The sequence below is a fragment of the Lottia gigantea genome, assembly GCF_000327385.1.
Source record: "Lottia gigantea unplaced genomic scaffold LOTGIsca_49, whole genome shotgun sequence".
Lineage (NCBI taxonomy): Eukaryota > Metazoa > Mollusca > Gastropoda > Lottiidae > Lottia > Lottia gigantea.
The window spans coordinates 275,612-300,662 of record NW_008709687.1 but is presented as its reverse complement, the minus strand read 5'-3'; the positions used below and the strand labels follow the sequence as shown (position 1 = coordinate 300,662).

The 25,051-nt window shown below is 35.0% G+C and overlaps 3 protein-coding genes across 3 annotated transcripts; 2 read left to right on the top strand and 1 right to left on the bottom strand.

Moving 5' to 3' along the window:
- Positions 1-216: 216 nt before the first annotated feature.
- LOTGIDRAFT_234280 (hypothetical protein) lies at positions 217-13,218 on the top strand (the record flags this gene model as incomplete). Its single annotated transcript, XM_009061541.1, has 21 exons — positions 217-681; positions 1,089-1,164; positions 1,605-1,705; positions 2,286-2,463; positions 2,625-2,961; positions 3,154-3,204; positions 3,474-3,568; positions 3,908-4,029; positions 4,443-4,532; positions 4,827-4,982; positions 5,444-5,480; positions 5,904-6,013; positions 6,275-6,420; positions 7,489-7,720; positions 8,246-8,375; positions 9,123-9,256; positions 9,868-9,948; positions 10,302-10,384; positions 10,560-10,778; positions 11,848-11,891; positions 12,443-13,218. 21 exons carry the CDS (start codon positions 217-219, stop codon positions 12,517-12,519), a joined length of 2,964 nt encoding a protein of 987 aa, XP_009059789.1. The 3' UTR covers positions 12,520-13,218.
- Positions 13,219-14,627: 1,409 nt separating this feature from the next.
- On the bottom strand, positions 14,628-15,741 carry LOTGIDRAFT_234279 (hypothetical protein; the record flags this gene model as incomplete). Its single annotated transcript, XM_009061540.1, has 3 exons — positions 14,628-14,755; positions 14,967-15,017; positions 15,405-15,741. The coding sequence occupies 3 exons, from the start codon at positions 15,739-15,741 to the stop codon at positions 14,736-14,738; spliced, it is 408 nt and encodes a 135-aa protein (XP_009059788.1). The 3' UTR covers positions 14,628-14,735.
- Positions 15,742-19,249: 3,508 nt separating this feature from the next.
- On the top strand, positions 19,250-23,872 carry LOTGIDRAFT_218820 (hypothetical protein). The gene is made up of 8 exons (XM_009061539.1): positions 19,250-19,362; positions 19,998-20,106; positions 20,491-20,601; positions 21,095-21,339; positions 21,704-21,911; positions 22,137-22,379; positions 22,827-23,012; positions 23,467-23,872. Exons 1-8 carry the CDS (start codon positions 19,306-19,308, stop codon positions 23,643-23,645), a joined length of 1,338 nt encoding a protein of 445 aa, XP_009059787.1. The 5' UTR covers positions 19,250-19,305; the 3' UTR covers positions 23,646-23,872.
- The last annotated feature ends 1,179 nt before the right edge of the window (positions 23,873-25,051 follow it).

Below are 25,051 nucleotides of genomic sequence, written 5' to 3'. Positions count from 1 at the left end.
GTAAAATCAATGCAAAGACCAGCTGGTAGAAAGGATCCATGTGAAAATAAGTTCTTATCATTATGAATAATGGTTGTTTCTTTGGTAATTGTCTTGAAGTCTAATGAGCCATATCTTCTAACCCTGTTTTTATTTAAATGAAATTTTCAGATGATTAAGTGACACAACATCTACTTTATAAAAGTCTGCTAAAGCTAAAGTAGAAAGAAACACAAAATGGAGAATGAAGATTTATATGAGCTGATAGAAGAAGAGGAGAATGAAAACGATACGGAAGATTACAGCAATCCAGGATTCAAAGAGACGGCACTAGTCGGAACTGCTGGCGCCAAAATGAAGAAAAGCAAACATAAGAAAAAGAAAAAAGTTACGTCTAAAATGACACATTTTGAACGACGTTATTCCAAACTTGCCTTGGAACAAGTGTTGATTCCGGAACGCAAGCGGATAGATTTCGTGTTAGTTCATCCGACGTTGAAAGTTGAAGCGAAGGAAAAAGAAAAAAGGAAATCAGAAAGAAATGAACATCATCGGAACGAGTTTGAGAATTTGTTAATCTCTGAAGGATTTTCGATTCAAGAGAATGTGATTGGTCAATTAACATATAAAAAGTTACACTGTCCCTTTAAAAGATTGTGTTATGAGGCAGAAAAAGTGAAACTAGAAATGCCGTTGAAAGATGTAATTATAAATATATTTGATATTTCTTACCTTCTTACTAAAATGTAATCACATACACCAAATCATCTTCACAATGTCAAGCTATTACAAACTTCCTACTCATACCTTGACTGCAAAAGCCACTATTCTTGTATCATGGAATGTAGCTATTTGATTGGATTGTGCACCAGTGAATACAACCAATCAGAGGCCTCAACAGAAAGTCGATAAACAATATGCCATAATAATTATAGTAAGTCTGTTAAGAGCTCTGATTGGCTGTATTGGATGGCATATAATCCAATCACATCGCTACATTTCATGATACAAGTAAGGTGATGTGTAATCAAATGCCCCAAATGACCTTCAGCAAAAGCTCTTCTGCTTTTAAGGTGCCCTTCTATATTTTTTTATCAATGTTTTTTTAGTGTGGAAATCCGGAAGAACCAGAATCAGGTTGTATCGGAAAGTTTATAGAACGCCATTTAGAAACAGACAATGAAGGTAGGGAGAATTTCAAACTGTAGATCAGGGATGCTGACAAGTTGCCAGTCAGTTGGATTGTCGTCTGCTAGCACAGTGGAATAGCTTAGTTGGTAGCGAGTTGGATTGTCCTCTGCTACGACAGTGGAATAGCTCAGTTGGTAGAGAGTTGGATTGTCGTCTGCTAGGACAGTGGAATAGCTTAGTTGGTAACAAGTTGGATTGTCGTCTGCTAGGACAGTGGGATAGCTCAGTCAGTAACTAGTTGGATTGTCGTCTGCTAGGACAGTGGAAGTGTTCAGTTGATAGTGAGCTAACAGTCTGCTAAGCAATAAGGTCCTATGGGTTTGAAATTTGAATTCTCCCAAGGGTAGAAAAATCCTGATGCCACAACCAGTGCCTCCAAGAGTCTGTCTGGTTTTGCTTTTAGCCCTTATGACCTACTTTTTTTTTTAATTCAGTTGATTTTGTGAGTTCTCAGTTTTACATGGATAAAATAGAAATGTACCAAAACCATCAGGATCCATCCAATTTCTTCCGTCCTTCCTTACGCTCCTTGCTGGTGAGTAAACACATTCTTTAGAATGCTAAAAAGGTATTGCCCAGTTAAAAGAGCCTAGTGAACACCTGGTATTCTTAAGAATATTCTCATTCCTGACCTCAATCCTGATCACTGACTAAAAATATCAGTTTATTACTGCTTAAAGGGATTGTAAAGAGGTTTTCTAAATTTTTTATGTGTATCTGGGACACTGATAGCATCAATATGAACCATTCCAATTTTCAATCAGACGTTTGTGGTTCTTGCAATTCCACTAAAACTAACGCATATTATGACATCACTAGAGGGGAGCTACATATAATAATAGATATTAATAGTAGCCTAGTTTTAGTGGAATTGCAAGACGTCTAATTGAAAATTGGAATGGTGCAAATTGAAGCTATAAGTGTCCCCAATACACATAGAAATTTAGAAAACCTCTTTTACAATCACTTTAAATGGACTTGCATTGACTACAGACTCCTATCTTTAAGTGATCTAAGATCTCTAAAACCTCTAATATTTTGGCTCCTAACTGGCGAATACTGTCAACTTGACAGCCCTGATAGACTCACAAACTAAACGATAAATTATACTTCAGGTAAATCATATTTTAATTAACCTTGATATACGAACTGAGCAAGAGAAGATTGAGGGTTCGAAACCAGACGACGATGACCCCCAGTCAAAGTTTGACACCATCATGAACTATATGGCACCTCGAGAATCTCACAGCCAAGAAAACGAGGAGAAAAACAGAAAAGTTCTCAAGAAAAAAGGTAAATTGGTTGATGTGATCTAACTTACCTAATGCTAGCTGAGTCACTTCATAGAAAATTTAGCCAATGCTGATTGGTTGAAAATGTTGTTTTGTTAAATATTGAATATAAATATTGATCATTGGTCGTGTAATCAAAATCTAAAAAAATTCATTTTTCAGGTCTGCCATATTTATTGATGAAGGGAGTGTACACAGACTGTATGATTCTTCACGAAAATTCTCAAAAACGTAAAACTCAGGAGCACGGAATTGACGAACATTTTGATGAGGATGACGATTCCAATTCCAATGTGTCTGTCAAACTTGAGGAAGATCCACGCAAAGAGCTGGACGACACTTGGTCTAAATTTTTCAAGTTTCAACCCTTATGGAAAATTCGTAATTATTTTGGTGAAAAGATTGCATTTTATTTCGCGTGGTCTGGATTGTTAACTACGTCGCTATGGTTACCATCATTATTAGGATTGATTATATTTATATATGGATTGGTTATGAGGTAGGACAAATTCCATTTTCTAACCCTTGGAACTCAGAGTGTGAATGAAATGAAACGTCATGTACCCTGAACTCCCAAGTAATATAACTGTTAAAGGGACGATTATAGCACCAATTTGCATCTTTCCAATTTTCAATCAGACATCTGTGGTTCCTGCAATTCCTCTAAATGTATTTTTATTTTTTTCTTCAGTGTGTCTAAAGAAGAAAAAGTTGTATTACAGAACGGTACAGTTATAGATGAGTATGTAGTCTTTTATATCCAGTGTAGCCTCTTATATCCAGTGTAGCTTCTTATATCTTGGAAGCAAAGACTGAAGACTAGGGGGTGTGGTGGAATGGTCTAGGACTGCCCTGACTTTTGCTCCCCTCATTTTCAAATATTTCTCATTTTAATTGCCTTTTTAGCCTCCTTTTGACAATTTAATGACCCCTGCTGGACCCCCTCTTGTTTTTATTTTTGAAGTTTTTGACATTAGAATCTATCTGATGTATTTCTATGTATATGTACAGGATAAAGAATGCTGTAGTAGGAGTGTTAGATCTAATTAAGGAAGCTTTTGATAACGATGCCACGCCATATTTTGGTTTGATTATCTGTTTGTGGGGTATGTAACTAGATATTTTCTGAATGATCTTTATCACTTTTTAGAATAAAAATCTGACTTTAGTTTCATAAACAATTACATAAAAAAATATAAATAATCAGTCCTCTAAATATTTGCTTCACCAGCTGATAGAGCTCAACATTAAGAAAACTATATTTCTTTTTGCTCATGAGCTACCATTCAGGCCACGTATTCTCGAAACGATCTTAGCGCTAGGATATCCTAAGTTCTTATCTTCTAACATTGATTCTAGGACATTCTCGTGCCAAGAGCGTTTCGAGAATATGTGACCAGAAATGATCAAATAATGCCATGTATTCTATATTGTTTGTTTTTCAGGAACAATATTCCTGGAAGCCTGGAAGCGGTTGAATTCCAGACTAGCTTATGAATGGGATGTGGAAGATTTTGAATCAAAAGAACCAGACAGACCTCAATTTTATGGAACAACTACAACAACAGTAAGAGATTTGTTCATTTTTAGTATTTTGAAGTACTGAAGCTTCATATAGAGGGAAGGGAAGAACTTTCTTACAAAGATAATAACTTAAGTTAACAAGGATATTGTCGATGGTCCCTGACCAAACCTCTTGGCATTGATCTTTCCCAGATTATCTGTACCCATTTACAGCTAGTTCGATGGGAATAATAAGTTAAGATTACTAATACTAGGTCATCATATTTTCAAATGCTGACCGAGTTTAAAACCCACCATTACAGTTGAGTTTATGCCTAAATGTAATACTGCAATTTGGATTATGAAACTAGAGTCATACATAACTGTTGAATACCATTAACATCATAAACCTCCAGTCACACATTACTGGTGAATATCATCAACTCAACATCCCTGATGCTGTTTATTATTTTGTAGGATCCAGTGACTAGTGAAGAAATCTGGTTTTACCCATTTAAACGCAAACTCATGAAAATATTTGCGTCAAGTTCTGTTTTAATTTTTATGGTACGTATATTTTTAAAAAAATAATTTTGGGGTAATAGAGTCCACATAGCTAATATAGTTTATTTGGTATTTGAGTTTGTCAACTTGGTATCACTTTCAGAGAGTTCACATAGATAGTTATGTTTATTTGGTATTTAGGTTTGTCAACTCAGAATCTCTTTCAAAAAGTTCACATAGCTAATAATGTTTATAAAGTACTTCATCTCTTTCTGAGAGTCCACATATGTTTATAAATATGACATTCCTTTAAGAGAGTTCACATATCTAATAATGTATATTTGTTATTTATTGTAGATGTTGTTGGTATTAATTAGTGTGACGTCTGTTATTATTTACCGTGTTATTATTGATGTTGATTATTGTCCTGGTATTACTGGTACTGAATGTCTTCTATTGACCACCGTTATATCATCTTTATTTAACGCTGTTTCTATTCTTATACTCGGCAAGGTAAGGGTGTAAGGGTTTGTATATTTGGTAGACATAGTATATGGTATTAATTTTCCATGAAGTTCAGGTATCCCGAAATGTTCGTTTGATTTTGATTTTGTGATGGGACAATAAACCGAGCCACCGTGTGCTACAGGCTGTGCACGTTAAAGATCCCTCAACAGTTGGAAATCGAACAAGAGCAGGCTAATGCCGTTGTCCTGGCAAAATTTCCCTCACCCTGCATGACGTTGCCCGTCTTCATTAGCACACATGGTGCAGAAAAGTAGGATATGAAACTCCATACATTTCATTTCACTTCATTTCCAAAGATTTAAAGAGGGAGTATGTGTGATTTGATGCATTCTTGAATATCTGTATTATAGTCTAAAAGCAAGATTAAAATTGGAAGTTCTGGTAAAAAAATCTAAAAGGTCGACTAATTTGTATTAATCACGTTAATTTGATAATTTGAATTTCAGTTGTATGATAAATTGGCAGTATTTCTGACAGAATGGGGTAAGATTATATTATTAAACATTCACATCTCTTAATGTCCGTCTGCTTGCCCATTGATCCATTAGTTCACATATCTGTAATATTGAAAATGATATTGTAGAAAGTTTCTTACTAAAAACACAAGGGTGGCACTTGATTGGAGAGTTCTGAACTGATTCCGTCTGTTACAATTCTTTCCTCAATCAGGACATGTCACCTTTGAAATTTTCCCATGTACTTCTTTCTCCGCCATTTTGAATTCTGTCTACACTTACTATTTTTTCGAAGCACGCGAACCCTGTTCCAACTTGTTTCATTAGTTGATTCCAAGAATGCTGAACATACAGAACATCAATCAAGCGACCCCTAGATTCATAGCATGTTATATAATTCTTATAAGTTTATATTGTTTATTTTAAAATTAATTAATAACTTTAATTTTAGAGAATCACCGAACACAGACGGGCTATGATGATTCGTTGATTATAAAATTATTCGCCTTCCAGTTCGTCAATAGTTACGCTTCCTGTTTTTATATTGCTTTCTTCAGAGGAGTGAGTTGTTCCTATTATTATATATTTATTTATTATTTATTTATTTATTATATATTAATTAATTAATTTATTTATTTATTTATTTTTTATTATTTTATTTTATTATTTTATTTTATTTTATTTTATTTTTTATTTTTTTTTTATTTTTATTATTTCATTTTATTTTATTTTTTGTTTTGTTTTGTTTTGTTTTGTTATTTATTTTCATTCATTGATTCATTCATTGATCATTCATTCATTCATTCATTCTGTCTATTGTAGAGGTTTGATAATATAGGTTTATTGGGTAGAGGAGAAGAATATAAAGATGATTGTCAAGGAACGTGTATGTCTCAGTTATCTTTTCAAGTTTTAGTTTTGATGTTTGTTAAACCACTGCCTAAACTACTAAAAGATATTATTATTCCGTAAGTATAAGTTTCCTCTATCTGGATTGACAAGGTGTTCGAGGATATTGAATAACTCAACCTTTGATTTGGTTGGACATCTCAACTACCAGCTGATTCTTGGCCAAAACTTTCAGTAAAATTTGTTACAAGGATAACAATGTAGGTTCACAATGATTGTTTCTATTAGCTGAACCATGACCAAACCTCTTGGCATTGATTTTTCCCGCATTATTACCCGTTTACAGCTGGGTCAAAATTGAAAAATGACAAAAAATATTTTGGATATTAAGGTATATAATTTGATGATAATTTCTGTTTTTATGTTTGAAGGAACGTAAAGCCGTAAGTATTCAGATAACCAAATGATAAATATTTAAAATCACTATGTTCACGAATGATGTACTTTTTCACAGATGATTGCAGTGACACAGTAATAGTCCGTCTGTCTGTCCTAGACACTTCAACTGGTTTAGCTCTTATTCATGCATGTATCAGGGTCACTTATAGCCCCTTTTTGTACCATTCAGATTGGGAAGAGGTTATCTTAAATTTGTATGTGTAACAGGGACACTGATATCTTCAAATTGCACCATTACAATTTTAAATCTGATGTCTGTGGTTCTTGTGCAGTTCCACTAAAACTAACTGTAGTATGACATCACTAGTGCCGTTGATACACATACAAAGACTAGAAAACCAGAATGGTGTAAATAGAAGCTATAAGTGTTACTGATACACATACAAAGACTGGAGAATCAGAATGGTGTAATCCAATTCCAAATATATTCAAACCCTTTGCATGTATCATATAAATACAACATACTGCATGTTACCATATATCAATATACTGGACACATTAAAAATAACACCTTAAATTCATTGAAAATATACACGTGGATTAGTGTCAGAAACATTATAATTTTAAAACACTTTTCCTTAATTTTATAGATAAGGATATCAAAGAAGCACTAGCCGTGGCTTCAGAATTTCACCTTGATATTTTATTCAAAAATTTTATATAATAATTATTTTGAACATTTTGAAGTATCCACTTACGTTGATTCGTTTTCTGATTACTTATTTCAGATTTCTTCGTAAATTATGGGCGAAACGTCCAGCCTGCCTCCATTTTAAATGCTGTTGTTGCTGTCGGCGCCAGAATAAAGTTGAGGAGAATTCAACGGGCGTTAAACCCAGTGGAAACTCAGGGAAGATTTTACATAAAGATTTTTTGGAACGAGAGCGACAGAAGCCAAGTCTTGGTGATTTTACGCTTGGTGAATATACAGAAAAAGTTATCCAGTACGGATTTCTTATGGTAGGTCATCTTAATATGTCATGCTATGAAAAACTGTGTCTAATACCTTGACTGCAATAATCACTATTCTTATATCACTGAAGTTTGTAAATGTAGCGTTTTGATAGCATGTATGCCAGGGAACACAGCCAATCATCACCCTCGACAGATAGACTGTAAATACTAAGCCATAATGTTAACAGTCTTGTGAGGGCACTGATTGGCTGTAATTACTGGCGTACAATCCAACCAAATCACTGAATTCCATGATACAAAAGGTGGCCAGTTGGCTGTAATTACTGGCATACAAATTACTGCATTCCATGATACATAAAAGGTTGCTAGTGCAGTCAAGGTATAGACACACTACTTAATAGCTTGACATTGTGAAGATCATGAGAGGTCGTGAATAATTCTCTTTTCAAAGCATTTAGGTCTTGATTTTAAGCCAAAAGACACAAAAACCAAGATCTTTCTTAGCTTGTGTTGAAAATCAAGGCGTTGTTTTGATATTGAAAATAAGATTACAGAAGTCTTTTATTTTAGTTATTTGCTGCCTCGTTCCCACTGGCACCAATCTTAGCTCTATGTACTAACTTGGTAGATTTGAGAGTTGATGCTAAACGTATGTTATGGTGGTACCGTAGACCAATAGCTTTTATTGCTCAAGATATCGGTAAGTTAGTTTCCATGTACTAGTTTATCATTTATTTTTGGTGTACATCATTTTTAATCTTTTACATTGATATTGAATTGTATGAGAACTGGATATCAGATTTAGATTTTAAAAAGTGATACAGACAGAAGTAATCTTAAATTGAGCTCCATCAGCTGGTAAAGTTAAGGTTTATCACTATAAATTTGAGGTCTTTGAGCTGGTAATGTAATTATTTAAATGACTATACAGATAGCTGTAGTTAGGCTTTATCCGCTTTTTAAGTTCATGATTAACTTCGTGTGAAACCTGTCTTATTCGATAATGATAATTAACTTCGTGTGAAACCTGTCTTATTCGATAATGATAATTAACTTCGTGTGAAACCTGTCTTATTCGATAATGATAATTAACTTCGTGTGAAACCTGTCTTATTCGATAATGATAATTAACTTCGTGTGAAACCTGTCTTATTCGATAATGATAATTAACTTCGTGTGAAACCTGTCTTATTCGATAATGATAATTAACTTCGTGTGAAACCTGTCTTATTCGATAATGATAATTAACTTCGTGTGAAACCTGTCTTATTCGATAATGATAATTAACTTCGTGTGAAACCTGTCTTATTCGATAATGATAATTAACTTCGTGTGAAACCTGTCTTATTCGATAATGATAATTAACTTCGTGTGAAACCTGTCTTATTCGATAATGATAATTAACTTCGTGTGAAACCTGTCTTATTCGATAATGATAATATTCCAGGGAAATGGTATGATATTCTGTATTTTGTAAATATAATTGGAGTCATCACCAATGCCTTTCTAATTGCCTTCACATCTAGCTGGGGTAAAGATTACACCCTCTATGAAAAACTTTGGGTTGTCATTGGTTTTGAGGTAAGATCTAATATTTTCTTCCACTAAACTTTGATTGATATCAGTGTATCTAGTATATAATTGATCAATCACTAAACTTGATTAAGCCCCATTAACTTACATTATAATAACAAAATATTTCAATGTAAAATAAGGGAGCTGCGGTGGCTCAGTGAGTTAGATGCTTGCTCTCTAACCTGAAGGTCCAGGGTCCAATCCTGGCATAGGTCAAGATAATACCTTCGGATTTTTCAACCCGGTTTCCCCCAGTCAGTGATGCAGGTACGAGGTGCTGACATGGAAAAAGCGTCTTTCGGATGGGACAATAAACCGAGGCCCCGTGTGCTACAGGCTATGCACGTTAAAGATATCTCGACAGTTGGAAATCGGAAAAGAGAAGGCTAATGCCGCTGTCCTGGCAAAATTTCCCTCATTGCACCCTGCATGGCATTGCCCGTCTTCATAAGCCCACATGGTGCAGAAAAGTAGGACGTAAAACTCCATTCATTTCATTTCATTTCAATGTAAAATAAAATGGTGCTCAATAAATAATGATTTATATGATATATAACTAGAAATATTCTAATAGTATCTCTATAATAGTTTTGTGTGTTGATGTTTATATTTTCCAGCATATAGTGTTTACATTGAAATACGTCATGGCAGCTATGATTCCTGACACTCCAACTGAGGTTCATCTAGCTATTAGAAGGGTAGGTTTTATTTTATTATTGTGTATGTACTGTAAAGTTAAATTCGTATGTCATTGGATTTTGATTTTCAATTTGGATTGATGAATTCAAGTTAATCTATAGTAGACTTTCAATAGTGGATTATAAATAAGTTTGAACATAAAGAAGTGAAATCCATTTGACCAGATCTTTAAGTTTATTGGTAGGCCAAGAACAAACAATGCAAAGATGTTAAACAGATCTTAAGTTATAGTTAGATTGGCACATATCCATCGTTTCTTTCCCAACTGACTCTGGTGTTCAAATTTGGAAAAGTTATCAGGGAACTTGTATCTGACTCTTCCTGTCATAATGATTATTTTTGCTAATTTCAGGAGAAATACCAGATTGCAAAGAAAATGGAGGACAGTCGAAGTAAAAAAGAAATAAACTACAGACAACTTTATCCTGGTTCAAGGTTTGGTTCTATTTTGTAGCTTCTTGAGTCTTTATTTTCTGAGGGTAGGAAAAGGTTCAGCACCACGTGTCAGGTGTTGGGGCAGTACATCCCCTCCCCTAAGGGTTCTCATGAACACTTTTGATGTCCAAAACTATCACATCCTCCAACTGACCAATTAAAATGATATTTTCAGGTCTCGTTTGCCGTCTGATAATCCTGACAACTCAGAAGATGCTAATTTCATGATGGTCCAGAGTAATCCAAACGCAGACGTCAATAACATCAATGAGAGCAATAGAGCCCGATCAGGGAAAGATAACTCCATTAATGATGAAGGAACAGAAGAACTATCCCAGAATACACCATGGTATATGACTGACCATTATCCACCTTCTTCTTCCTCTCACACCAGGTGTGTTTCTTTTCACTAAGTTTTCTCCTCTTGTCAATCTGATTAAAATACCATCTGTTCAATGTCAAGCTATTACAAAATAAGTATGACGTTTGTAATAGCTGGACATCTTGAAGATGACAAAATCTAAAACATGACAAGTTGACCACCCATGGTCGAAAGAAATTAATATTGAAACCATCTAGATCATTATTTCAATCAGATTGAGTTTTTTTTTTTTTTTTTTTTCATTTTTAAGATTAGTTTCTCAAAAAACTTGACCATTGAAAAAAGTCAAATGGGTCATCAGAAAGACCCTTAATGGCTTTTTGATTTTAGTTGTTTTCTTTATTTTCATATTTTGACTGCACTTCTTTAGCAGTAATGTCAGTAGCAAAACTGATTTTATTTCCCTTTTTAGTTTTTGCTCTTAATCTGCAATATTCTTTAAATTCCTTCAATTGAGTTAATTTCATGGATGTAAACCTCCATTTTGTATTATTTTTAGTTTATTTTATATAGCTTTACAGTAGATTTTATTTCGTCTTTTCGTGTAAGATATTTTTTTTCCGTTTCAAGTTTTCACTAATTGCTTTCGCATGATGGTTGTTGTAGTCCTTAATTTTTTCTCTTACCTCTTAGCTTTTTGTTGTTGCATGTACTCTCTGTTCCACTATAATTTGATGCAAGGGGATTATTTTTTTGGCTGGTTTCTTGGAATATTTGCACCCATTTCTTTGGCTGATGGGTTTTTATATTTTGCTTAACTCTTCTACTAAACCATTTCAAAACATTATTTGACAAAAGTTTTTTTTTTGGCTGAAGAGGTGATTGTGTGTTGGCTTTTGAGACATATTTTCTTGAATATTTATCATAATTTTCCTTTCTCTCTATTTCAGACTTTCTTTTGTCAAAAAATCTAATAATTTAGCCAATCATGCATGTTTTTATCTAGTTTTAATCCACATTTGAATTTTTGCTGTATGAAAATTCACCAAGACTTTGATGATTCTGTTTGAGCTTGGCTTGTCTACAATTTAATACATTGTTTTATTTTATACCAGCACCCATGTCTATCTTTCTGTTTCAGAGAAAATACATTGGCACACGGCAGAAAGAATTCAGATGAAGATTGTAAGCTTTTATTTTCTTGTTTCATTGGACATCTTTAAAGATGGGTTTCCTTATTTTTTCAGTGTCAAGCAAACTATTTGATTAGTTGGTGTTTCTAATGAATTATCATGTATTCTTAATCATATCATTATGTTCTTATTGCATATAATTAAAAGTTTTAACCAATCGTAAATGTCCATGTATGTACTGTCTGGATAAACAAATAAAAACTTTTTGACCTTTCTTGATCGGGTCACTCATTGGAATTCTGCTGGTAATTCTGTTCTAATTTAGCTAATTATGAATTAATTATAGACATGTGAGACAAACTGGTAGCTTTACTTTCTATCCATATGAGTATTAGCATTTTCATTTTCATAAATAAAAATAAGGGAAGCCATCTTTAAAGGAAAACCACCTCCTAAAAGACTTTTAATTTAAATGGTCAATAATATTCATCAGTGGAATTCAACTCTTCCTCTCCTAGAGGAGCCAAAAAATAAGACAACTCTATTTCGTTTTATTTTATGTAGTTTTATCTTAAAAAGTTTTTTATTGATTTTTTTTTTTAGATGGCGTCCATTTTCCACCACCAACACCTCATCTACCAAACGTTGAAGATTCTTATCCACGGCATTCGGAGGCGTAGAAATGCCACGTTTCATTCTAGCTGCCAAAATAACTCCATGACATTAAAATAGTGCTTTATTCTCATTAACCAGTAGCCTTGAAGTCCAAAAATATCCACACATCTGATTGGTCCACATTTTTGTGATCATTTCAACCTATCAGATGGTCAAGTATCAAGTAACAACATGTACATCAAGTCGCCTTATTTTCAAAAACTCAACTTAAAATGATTTTAGTGTTCCAGTCATCTGATTGGTCAATATTTTTGTGATCATTTCAACCAATCAGAGGGTCAAGAAAAGACATTTTCCAGTCTTTATTTCCAAAAACTAAACTTTTGATTGGTCAATCACTAAAATTGATTTTGAATTTACTTTTAAACTCAACAAGCTAGACTTAATCTGTCAATTACTATATACTGGTGTGTATTTCGCTTGTTTATATTGGAAGTCCAGGATTTTTTGGATTGTTTTCTTAAGCGATTGATTTTTACAGAATTTTGATACCTCCTTTTTTAAAGAATAAATATCATATACATGTAGTTAGATTTTACAACAGGGCAGCAAAATTTTAAAATTTTATATGATGTTTTTTAGAATTTACCGATTATTTTTTTTTAGTATTAGATTTTCAATGCATTGATGAAAACCTTTGCACATTACTTTTTTTAAAGCAAATTTTACTGATTATTTTTGATGAGAATTAGAATAGTAGCCTGAAAATAGTTTGTCTACTGATTGACTTTAAGTTGATAGAAATAGAAACATGATCATAGATTATCTATTAGAACTTGTTTTTAAAGAGGGCAATTCTTAGCTTTTATTTATGTTACATGGATATGTTTTGTCCATGATCCGTGCATATTCTGTTGTGGTTAATTTCTGATGTTTTATTTTTTGTATTTATTCTTGTGTATTTACTGTGATATATTGTTATCAATCCGTCCAGTTTTTTTATAGAAAATCTCAAATCTTACTGCTTTGATTTCAAATTGTATATTTTATTGTAATTTATTCATAATCTGTGATATTCAAAGTTACTTTTGGAAACTGTGGGGGTGGGGCCGTTTTTTAACCATATCACATCGACACAGTTTGTGCTTTTGTATTTTGATGTTTATTATAAGTTGAAATACAAGAGTACGAACTTGATATATAAATCACTATAGTGTTATAGAAAGTACGACAATTAGATCTTTGTTATGTAAGTTTTAGTGACTGCATAATGCTCATTTTTTAAATGAATTCTCATTATCTTATATATTATTTCTTTTTTATTTGCCAAAACTGTAATATTCAACAAATAGGCTAAGCCTTTAATTCCTTTTGAATTTGACCGTTTGAAAAGTAAGGGGGGAATCGAAGATGCAGTCTTTGATGGAAAAAGAAAACCACCATCCGGGTATGACAACTAATTGCGTTGAAATAAATCATGAAATACACATATTAAAACTTAATATTTTGGTGTCTGCTTTATGCCAACTTGTTGATTGTCTACTATCCTTGAAAACATGATAATGATACGAAAATTCAATATTATGGTGTCTGCGTTATGCCAACTTGTTGATTTTCTACCATCGTAGAATAGCCAACTTATTAATGTTCTAATCGTGGAATACACGATATGGCAACCCAATAATATGGTGTAGGCGTTATGCCAACTTGTTTTTTTTGGGGTAGGCCTAATTGGTTGGTAGATGACAAGTTAACGTTCACTTCCAGCGGATGCTGATATCGCAAACTACGACGTAGGCCTAAGTAAGAAGAGGCGCGTTTTATATTCGCAATGATACGACAGAGTAGATATGAATTATGTATATACTATCTACAGGGAGATGAGCTGTCTCGGTGAGTTAAGCGCTTGCTCCAAACTGGAAATTCCAGGGTTCAATTCCGGCACATGCCGAGGCAATACCTTCAGATTTTTCAACCCCTCCTGCCAGTGATGCATGTCGTGGTAAAATGTCTCAGGACGATAAACCATGGTCCTGTATGCCACAAGCTGTGCTCTGCACATAGTGGCTATCAAATGTTTGGGAGAGTATATATAATAAATAGGACCCCGACGTTTTCTACGGTCTAGTGCTTATCTAGATTGGAAATATTTGAAAAAAACGAGAGTTATTCTATCATGCTGGTTTTTTTTTATCAATATAGGCCTATTGTCGGAATAAAATTTTGTCTTCATTTAATCAGGTCCGAAATCTTCTACTTTTTCATCTTCCATCTTTCATCTTTACTCTTCATCATCTTCTTCTGTAAATAAATAATGATAATATTAACATCATTTAAAAATAGAATATCCAGATCCTACTAGAGGCAATGATTTTAACGTTGATAGGGGGTCCACAGGCTATGCTTTCACTTTGTAAATTGACAAAACGCCACTGATTGGTGCGCAGCAAGATTCTCGTGTTGACACACGCCCCTCCTTAAAAAAAACCGCTCAAAATTAGAAATAACTTACCGGAAGAGGCAGTTACAAAAAAATATTCAGACACACTTATCTCGCCATTGTCTGTAAAATAAAAACGAGAATATATTTAAAATTCCGGTCCGCTCATAGGATAATAAAATACCAAGATATTTTACAGATGTGAACAAACAGAGAAAAACATTTGTATCCTGACCAATTAGGTTGTTAATCAGTGGACAGAATACCTCTATAATTCAATAAATCTATAAAACTAAGTAATAATTCATTAAACCAAGTAATTTTGAAACATGCTTGGAAGTGTTTTTCAATGGATAGATCTTATATAGATATTCTATTCATTAGTCATGGCAACTGGTAAGACCAACCGATGAATAATATACTCTTGTTGACCCAGTTAGAGACTAAATTTTATGTCTATTCTATCTATATCTTTAAACCTTGAATTAAAAAATCCAGCCTGTTACTTACTATCCATGTCAAAATTTTCTATGAACTCGGCCAATTCATCGGCAGAAACACCAAGAACAGATTGAATTTCATCTTCAGATAAAATACCATCTGCAGCAGCGGCATTGAATGCAGCTTCGAACTCGTCATCTTTGATCTCTCGTTTACCCCATCGTCTGAAAAATCTACCAACGGCTCTGACTGCTCTTCCGACAGCTCTGACACCTGTTTCAACTTGTCTTACGACTGGAATTCTCCTGGCTACAGGTTCAATACGAGTCCAAAATCGTCTCCAGGACTCGGTTTCCTGATTCATCATCATTACCATGGCAACCAGCAAAATAACGGCAACTTTCATTCTACAGTTGAAAAATTTCGATTATCATTTAGAAGTTTCAATGGAGAGGAGGTCTAAAATTTCCTCGAAATTTGACCAATTTGAAGTTCGTCTTCAACAAGTATCATTTAACAAAATTTGATGTGGATTGTCAGGGAAATGAAAATAGAGGTGAAGTTGTCGTATCTTCAAATCCAAACTAAGCAAGTAGTTCGTCGACAACTACATTAACGAGATTGTTAATTTTGTGATGTGTATCAGGGACAATGATAGCATCAATCAGACGTCTGTGGTTATTGCATTTCTACTAAAACTCGTCGTCCTGAAGGGCCTTATTTAATGTAAGCATATTTTGCGACGTCATCATACGCCTATCTTTTGTGGAATTGTAGGAACCAACGACGTCTGACTGAAAATTTGAATGGTTCGAATTGATGCTATCAGTGTACAGATACACATACAAAAGTTAAAAACCCACAACCCCTTTAAATAAATGAATAAATGAATGAATAAATGAATGAATATAAATGAATTAAATAAATGAAATAAAGTTTCTACTCACTTGAATGCTGTAGATAGTCAACTGTATGAGATATCAACTGAATTATCATCGGTTTTTCTCTGTATTTATAATCAAATTCTGTCAAATTTAATTAATCTAATTTCACTCAACATGCCTTTGACTTCAATTGTTCTTTAGAAAAAAATGTGAGAGGTCCGCTTTAGTACCCTAGAAAACACATTTTGGTATTGACGTAAACTTCTCTTTACAAAGACAACCTCTTTGGTGAACTGGTAAAATCAATTCGATATTTGCTTTGATGTGTGTTAAATACTATAACAAAACTACTGACCAAACTTGCTCATATGTAGGACAGGGGAGGCTGCATGCCTAGCCGAGGGTCACCAAGGGTTCCATCTCGGAAATTGGTAATCGCGCCAGTGGGGCTACCGGTGGGTGGGGAGGCTTTTCGTCCCTCGAAAAATGGTTTAAAAAAATATGATCGTTATAGATTTTTGCCCTAAAATATGTGTCAAAATGCACCAAATCAATTCAATTTTACCAAAATGCTCTTGGAAGAACCCTTCAGACTCTCAATGAGAGGCTTGTGACTATGACGCCTCCACAAAGTTTGAATTTCAATCCCGACAGTTGTCCCCCATATTTTGTCAGTCTAACCCTATTTGTAAACCCCAAATAAGTTCCCGAGACATCGAGTACAAATAGAGGGCAAACATAGGGGGACATAATGTATTGTAATTTCGATGTAGACATTTCGAGAATTGTACAAGCTGGTGTTCTGTGGTCGATGAAGTAGGTCAGTAACGTTACGTTTTTCGTAAAAGTCTAAAAACAGAGGTCGCATTTGCATTAAAGTGATACTACGTCTTAGAATGAGTATATTTTCATCAGTGAACTTACCTGGTGTCATAAAGTTACAACAGAATCCCTGTAAAATCTGGAAAATTGTTAAAACTAAGTAATAGTTGAAAAATGCTTAATCTTGATATTAAGCGTTTTTCAATAGTTAATTGCATATTTATGGATAGTTTTTTTGTTTTATCGGATTATATAAGGATCCAGTTATGTTATTTATGACACCAAGTATATCTACTGGCTCTTATTCGCCAAGTTTAAAATTCTTAAATTTTATGTTCATTCTAAGACGTAGTATCACTTTAAGCTGTACGCAATAAGAACCACTTTAGAACAACGTTGATAGGCTAATGATCCTGTATATGTTCGTCAATGCATACTGCAAGGGGTAACCAGTTTTCGTTGGAGCAAGGAATAGCGATGTAAAACTTCGAATTCATCTCTATACGAATGTGAAAAAAAAAAACACACGTAAAATATCTTTTGATCTTTAATCAAACTTATAATAACATCAGCGAATCTCTCTAAATTGATACAAACTGATACAATATTTGATATACTGTTGATTACTTTCACAGTCAATAAATGGATCCAGTGTTGGAACTCGCCTACATTCGGCTCAACTACATCCGGTTCTTAATCATTCAGGGCTACTTATTGATATAATTCGCGCCTGACCAAGTTATTTACCAGAATGTGTTATTTCCTTGTACAGGCTTACAACCGACCTATTTCATCACTGTAACTTAACACCATGTTATCATTGCCCCTCCGGATATATAACTTGCCTCAAGATCAATCAAGCCTGGTTACGGGCCTGCCCTTGTAAGAACCATGAGTACTTGGGTTATCTGGTTGTAAAAACGAAAAAGAGAAGGCTAATGCTGCTGTCCTGGCAAAATTTCCTTCATTGTATCCTGCATGGCGTTGCCCGTCTTCATAAGCCCACATGGTGCAGAAATGTAGGACGTAAAACTCCATTCATTTCATTTCATCTGACCGTCAACATATCTACCATGTCATCACTGTGGAAGAAATTGAGAAGTATTTAATCGGATTATGACAGTATAATCCTATTATTAAATAAACATTTCACAGAGCTGTACATCTACGCAAACCATATGAAGGGACAGATGCGTCATTTTTAGGGGTTGATTTGGGTCTTGAATATATGTGAATAGTCATCAGAAGTACTAGAAATGTAAGAAAATTACAAAATTCCTTTAAAATACTTCGAACGGGAAGAATTTTACTCACTATTTCTATATAAGTATGTCTGTTATGACGAGTCGTCATTTTAACATTCAAACGCGGATAATTCTGGACATACGTGGATTTGGAGGCTCAAATGTCGACGGTGAGCTGTGAACACTATTACTGATTGGTTTAGCTAAAAAAAAGTTTCTATGATTAAAGTAGCCTACGATTGGTAAAAAAAATGGCGCATCTGTCCTTTTAAGTCTCACAAGAGTACAAGGATCAATGCTTAACTACAGTAATGGGGATCCGTGAACTTTTAAAAAAATGATATTGCCCTAGCATAAGTTGTGAACCATTTTATATTGTGTGTTAACCTTTTAGATACTTACTTTGGTGCATTGTTTTTTTAAATTTTGTATTTTTTTCTGGGTACGGGGGGCCCAGGAGTGGGTTAACCAGTCCCTACGGTAGTTCAACTATGCCTGTGATGGTATATGATCATCTACACACTATCAGGAACTCCATCTGATACCTTGACATCATTGGACACTTTTCTAGCATCACAGAATGTATTTGATTGGATTGTACGCTAGTCAATCGGGACCCGCAAAAGGAGGACAATATTTAAACAAGCACTAAATAAACTAGACGAGGGCTCTGATTGGATATATTCGCTAGCAAACAATCCAATCAAAGAGCTAATCGCTTCTAGAAACTGATGGTGATCCAACGGTAGATGGGGTTGGGGAGCTGTAAATATTATTTGTTAAATAATCAAACAGAAAAATAAATATATAAGTGAAGCGAATATTTGAATAAAGTATTAAATTTGCATTAAAAAAAATCGAACACCTAGCAATGCTTGGAAACCGTACAACAGGCAAAATCCTTCAACCTATCACTGTATATATTTCTATATCTTACGATAGATTGACTAAGCGAATCTCTCTCCACACGTCTTGCTTGATCCCCAGAGAAGCTTGTTCGAAGCTTGAGACCAAATCACAATGAGAGAGATAGTTCATATGCAGGCCGGACAATGTGGCAATCAAATCGGGGCAAAGGTAAGTACATGTAATGTTTTGAAATTCATTTGGTAATTATCATACCAATACTTGGGCATAGATGCAAGCTTAGGTCATGGTAGATGATTGGAAACTTCCTACAAAAGCTGATATGTTCTAACAACATGTATTCCGTCACAGATTAGTTCAGTTTGGCAACGCAAATTTTTCAATTCTTAGCCAGCGTTAAAGGTTACATGATGGTCATCAGTTTGACCAATCGTATTTTAATCTCAGAATCGGGATTTCTTTTTAGCTTAGCTAATCATTAATAGTGTTCACAGCACAGTGAAGAAATTTAAGCCCTCAAAACCATGTGTGTCCAGAATTATCAGAGTTTGAAAGTTAAAATGACCACTCGCCTTTTCTTGAGACTGAGATAACAGAAAAGACATAAAAAAGTGAAATTCCTAGTTTAAGGTATTTATTGAAGGAATTATGCGATTTTCGTACATTTCTTGTACTTCTAAAGACTATTTACATATATTCAAGACCCTAACTCCAGAAAATGGCGAATCTGTCTCTTTAAGCCTATAAAATGTTTATTTGACTAATATCAAACTAGCCATTGCTAGTTAAACTACTTGACCGTTTGGTTGTTGATGATTGTGTAGTATTGGTCACCTTGTTTTCAGTTCTGGGAAGTGATCTCTGATGAACATGGTATTGACCCTACTGGAACTTACCACGGTGATTCTGATCTTCAGTTGGAGAGAATTAATGTTTATTACAATGAAGTTACTGGTAAGTTAATTGTAGTCTGAAATTTGAGTAAGAAAAATAGAGTTATGTCTACTAGTCTGCTTGGCTTATTTAATGCAGTAGTCCGACGTTTAAATGAAGGCTGCTCTTTGCTACTAGCTGTGTATGTAAAAAATCTCTCGACGGTTAGCAATTTGCAAAAGAATGGGCTAACGCCGCGGTCTTTAAAATCAAATAGTGCAGAGTTGTCCGTATCCAGTCCACTGTGCATTGAAGTCGGCTGTAAAGCTCAATTTCATTTCTGAAATAGCCTAACCAATATGTAACTCGAGCGTTTCGTACTGCATTTTAAGTAAGAATATTTAAATGAGTAAATTTCCATAAGTAATATTCAATAAGTGAATAAATTTTGGTCCCCTTTTTCAGGTGGTAGATACGTCCCTAGAGCTATTCTGTTTGATCTTGAACCAGGTACCATGGATTCTGTACGTTCTGGTCCGTATGGTCAAATCTTCCGTCCCGATAATTTTGTATTCGGTAAGTTATACTGGCAGTCAACCCCATCACTAACCTAGGGGTGAGATGTTGGATTGTCGTTTTTGAAGCGACTTTATGTCGTGAAATCGTTTGTTTCTCGATTGTTTTCGTGGGGGCGGAAAAATCCCGATTCCATGGCCAGTGATTTTTGAGCGCTGACAAGGTTTAGATTCTCATCTTCTTCCATCTACTATTATGTACAATGCGTTTAAAGGTATTTAAATCCCTGGACGGTTTTTTCGAAAGTTGATTTCCAACCTTGGAAAAGTTAGAAAACCGGAAGCCCGCTAGTCTGCAACACCGGAAGTGTGTATTCATATTCATGTTCGTGGCTGATAACCCTTAAAAATCAGGCAGAAGGACGCAAAATTCAATTTCACATTGACCCACAACTATAGTAACCATGTCTCGTTGTTGGCCAGAGCAGTGCGGATAAAAACTCCATTTAAATTTCAAATTCACCCGAACCTTTAGCCATCTTGTCTTGTTCTAGGTCAGAGCGGTGCGGGTAATAACTGGGCTAAAGGTCATTACACAGAAGGTGCTGAACTAATAGACTCGACCCTAGACGTCATGAGGAAAGAGGCAGAGAGTTGTGATTGCATTCAAGGATTCCAGCTGACCCATTCTCTAGGTGGTGGAACTGGTTCTGGTATGGGAACCCTCCTCATCGGTAAAATCCGTGAAGAATATCCAGATCGCATGATGAGTGCATTTCCGGTTGTCCCTTCACCAAAGGTAGGCTACTTATCCAAAACACGCTCTGGGAGAAATTGTTGAGTCATTTCATCGTTTAGGTCACATCTTATAAATGAAATGGAATCGTACGTACTTTCAGGGCCGTAAATTAGTTTAAATTATTGAGAAGACTTTGATTTTGAATAATTTGGTTGGAGTCTGGGGCCAGCCATGCGCCCTAAAACTATGCATTACACCAAATCCGCTTGTGTTATGCGCCCAAGTTTGAAGTTATTTACCGCCCTGTCTTCTATCTCTCATTTCGGTGAATAAAAACTCAAACACCAATCCCCCTTTACCATGTCCACCCCTGATCCCGACTTGCATGAGGCCTCATGAAATAAGAATGGGTATGTATTTGCAGGTATCTGATACAGTTGTGGAACCGTACAACGCCACGCTATCAGTACACCAACTAATAGACAACGTCGACCAGACTTACTGTATTGATAACGAGGCTCTATATGATATCTGTTTCCGTACCCTCAAACTGACCACACCCACTTATGGCGATCTGAACCATCTGATATCAGCCACCATGTCTGGAGTAACTACATGCTTGAGGTTTCCAGGTCGGTTTTTGAGAATAATCTTATTGTACTTAGGCGATAAATTTTGGGCCGTGCCCAAGTATTGAAGTAATAAGGTATCTCTTAATGAAAGTGGTATCGGGTGTCTAGAAGAGTAGGCTTAAGCATACCCTGCCTGACGCCACACACGTCATTGTTGGTTCAATATTATAAACAATGTAATGTAACAAAGTCTGTACAATACACATATTCTATGCCTTTTTTCAGGACAGTTGAACGCCGATTTGAGAAAGATTGCAGTTAATATGGTGGTTTTTCCTCGATTACATTTCTTCGTACCAGGGTTCGCTCCCTTGACATCACGTGGTTCTCAACAGTACCGGGCTTTAACTGTACCGGAACTGACGCAACAAGTATTTGATGCTAAGAATATGATGGCTGCCTGTGATCCTCGTCACGGTCGCTACCTGACTGTCAGTACATTGTTTCGAGGACGTATGTCGATGAAAGGTTAGGGAAGTGAATTTTGAATCCGCTTCCAGCCAATCTTATTTTCTTGTACAGTACAGGCCGCTTTTCCCTCATAAAAATCTTGATAGGATAATTCTCATTAAAGATGTCACGTTTACAATAAATTTCAATCGTAGAATTTTTATGAAACGTGACATTAGACATGCCCAGGTCAGTTTATTTACTGTATAATTACTAATCAGAAATATTGACGGCTTAGCATATAAACATAAAACAGTGGTTTATAAGACTAGACTACATCAAAGGCCTTGTTAAAATCACCAATATGACACACAATGCACATCAGTGTGGTTTGTCTTTAACAGATAAAAAAAACAACCAGAATAAGAACAGCTTATACTTCTGGTATTCTAGCACCGGCAATCTAGACTACATCAAAAGCCTTGGTAAAATCAACAACATGACGGACATTTGTTTGTATTGTAGATGTAGAGGAACAGATATTGAATGTTCAGAATAAAAACAGCAGCTATTTTGTTGAATGGATTCCTAACAATGTTAAAACCGCTGTTTGTGATATACCACCCCGAGGACTGAAGATGTCGGCGACGTTCATTGGTAACACTACAGCCATTCAGGAATTGTTTAAACGTATATCGGAACAATTTACAGGTAGCCTTCTTTCAGATCACTGTAACTGTACCAAGAACCTTTGTTATCATCTTCACAATGTCAAGCTTTGTCTTATCCCGTAGTCAAATTCGTAATAGCTTGACACTGTGAAGGAAGATGTCTTCTAGCTTGCTGGACACAATACTTTTACATGTGCTAATGGGTGTCGGTTGTGTCGGGTATGTCAATGTCACCCCTTTCAGAGAGTCCACATATTATTTAGTATATTTTTTGTTTGAAATTACGAAGGTTTATGTTGTTTGCTTAAAACGGCTTCAAGGGAAATCAGGGAAGTCCAGATTGCAAAACAAATTCATAACCCAGCGACATACACCATTCTCTTAATAAAGGCTCAGTTTATTTTCCAATCCCCGTTCAGCAAGTACCACACAGGACCTCGGGATATTGTCCAATGCTTAGGAGGATGATATATTAAGTATATTCGCATTTCCAGCTATGTTCAGAAGAAAGGCTTTCCTACATTGGTATACTGGTGAAGGTATGGATGAAATGGAATTTACTGAAGCTGAATCTAATATGAATGATCTGGTATCTGAATATCAACAGTACCAGGATGCTACGGCTGAAGACGAAGGAGAATTTGACGAAGATGAAACCGAAGAAGAAGCATAGCAATAAAATATTCTCCACGACCCCTTTTCACAGAAAATAGGTCGATCAAAATTTGTATTTAGTGTGGAATTTTTCATTTGAAAATAACATTTTAGGCTCCCAAGATTTTTAACCTCTCATACCCCCTAACCATTTGTCATTCGTTATTCATTCAACTATATAGATAAATAACAGTGGGGTTTGATCAAATCTATCTATATGTATATAGAAATATTAAAACAGAACCTAAAAAAACATGTTGTTTATCTTCATCTTAACAAGGTCATACAACTGCATCTAATTCCTTGACACCATTGTATTACGGAAGTAAGCAAATGCAGCGAATTGATTGGATTGTACACTAGGGAATACAGTTAATCATGTATGAAGACATATACGAGTATTTTATCCTCTTGGCTTATTGATCGTTTCCTTAACCCAGCTGATACAATGACATACTGACATAGTGACACGGTGATTAGAAACAAGGACGACACTACAGTACGTGTAAATGATAACCAATATCAGTGACGATATAAAAATACACTAAAAGGTCTTCACATAACACCAGTTGCGAATAGGAACAGTGGTCTTAAATTTCGAACGCAACTCTCATTTTACTGAGTTCGGATTAATGGCCACTTTCATCATTCGCTTTTATTGACATGTAGGCATATGGGCTCCAAATCTTTAAGGAGGCTTTAAGTGGTTTTTACCGCAAAATACTTCTCTCTTTTGTTCCTCCAAACCAATCAATTCCCCCCCCCCCCAACCCCGCAATCCCACCAAAGAAAAAACCCACGATATGATACGATACAATATGATACGATACAATATGATACAATACAATATGATACGATACAATATGATATGATACGATATGGTATAATATGGTATGATACGATATGGTATGATACGATATGATATAATACGATATGGTATGATGCGATATGGTATAATACGATATGGTATGATACGATATGATATAATACGATATGGTATGATACGATATGGTATGATACGATACAGTATGGTATGATACGATATGATACGATACAGTATGGTATGATACGATATGGCATGATACGATATGGTATGATACGATATGGTATGATACGATATGGTATGATACGATATGGCATGATACGACAAACGATTTTGTTACTACTTTGCGATCATATGACCATGCAATGTTTAGCGTTCCTGCAAACATACGCTTGGGATTATTATGCGATTACTTGCGGCAGGGCGACATTGTTACGACCTTACAACGCCTGAGACGATATGATATATGATATGATATATGATATGATATATGATATGATATATGATATGATATATGATATGATATATGATACGGTGTGGTATGATACGATATGGTATGATGTGATATATGATACAATATGGTATGATACGATATGGTATGA

Excerpts from the sequence above, each read along its gene's own strand:
- LOTGIDRAFT_218820 (XM_009061539.1), top strand. The coding sequence starts at position 19,306 with ATGAGAGAGATAGTTCATATGCAGGCCGGACAATGTGGCAATCAAATC. Across the intron at positions 21,340-21,703 it reads CGGTTGTCCCTTCACCAAAG|GTATCTGATACAGTTGTGGA; the intron begins GTAGGCTACTTA and ends ATGTATTTGCAG. Across the intron at positions 22,380-22,826 it reads AGGACGTATGTCGATGAAAG|ATGTAGAGGAACAGATATTG; the intron begins GTTAGGGAAGTG and ends TTTGTATTGTAG.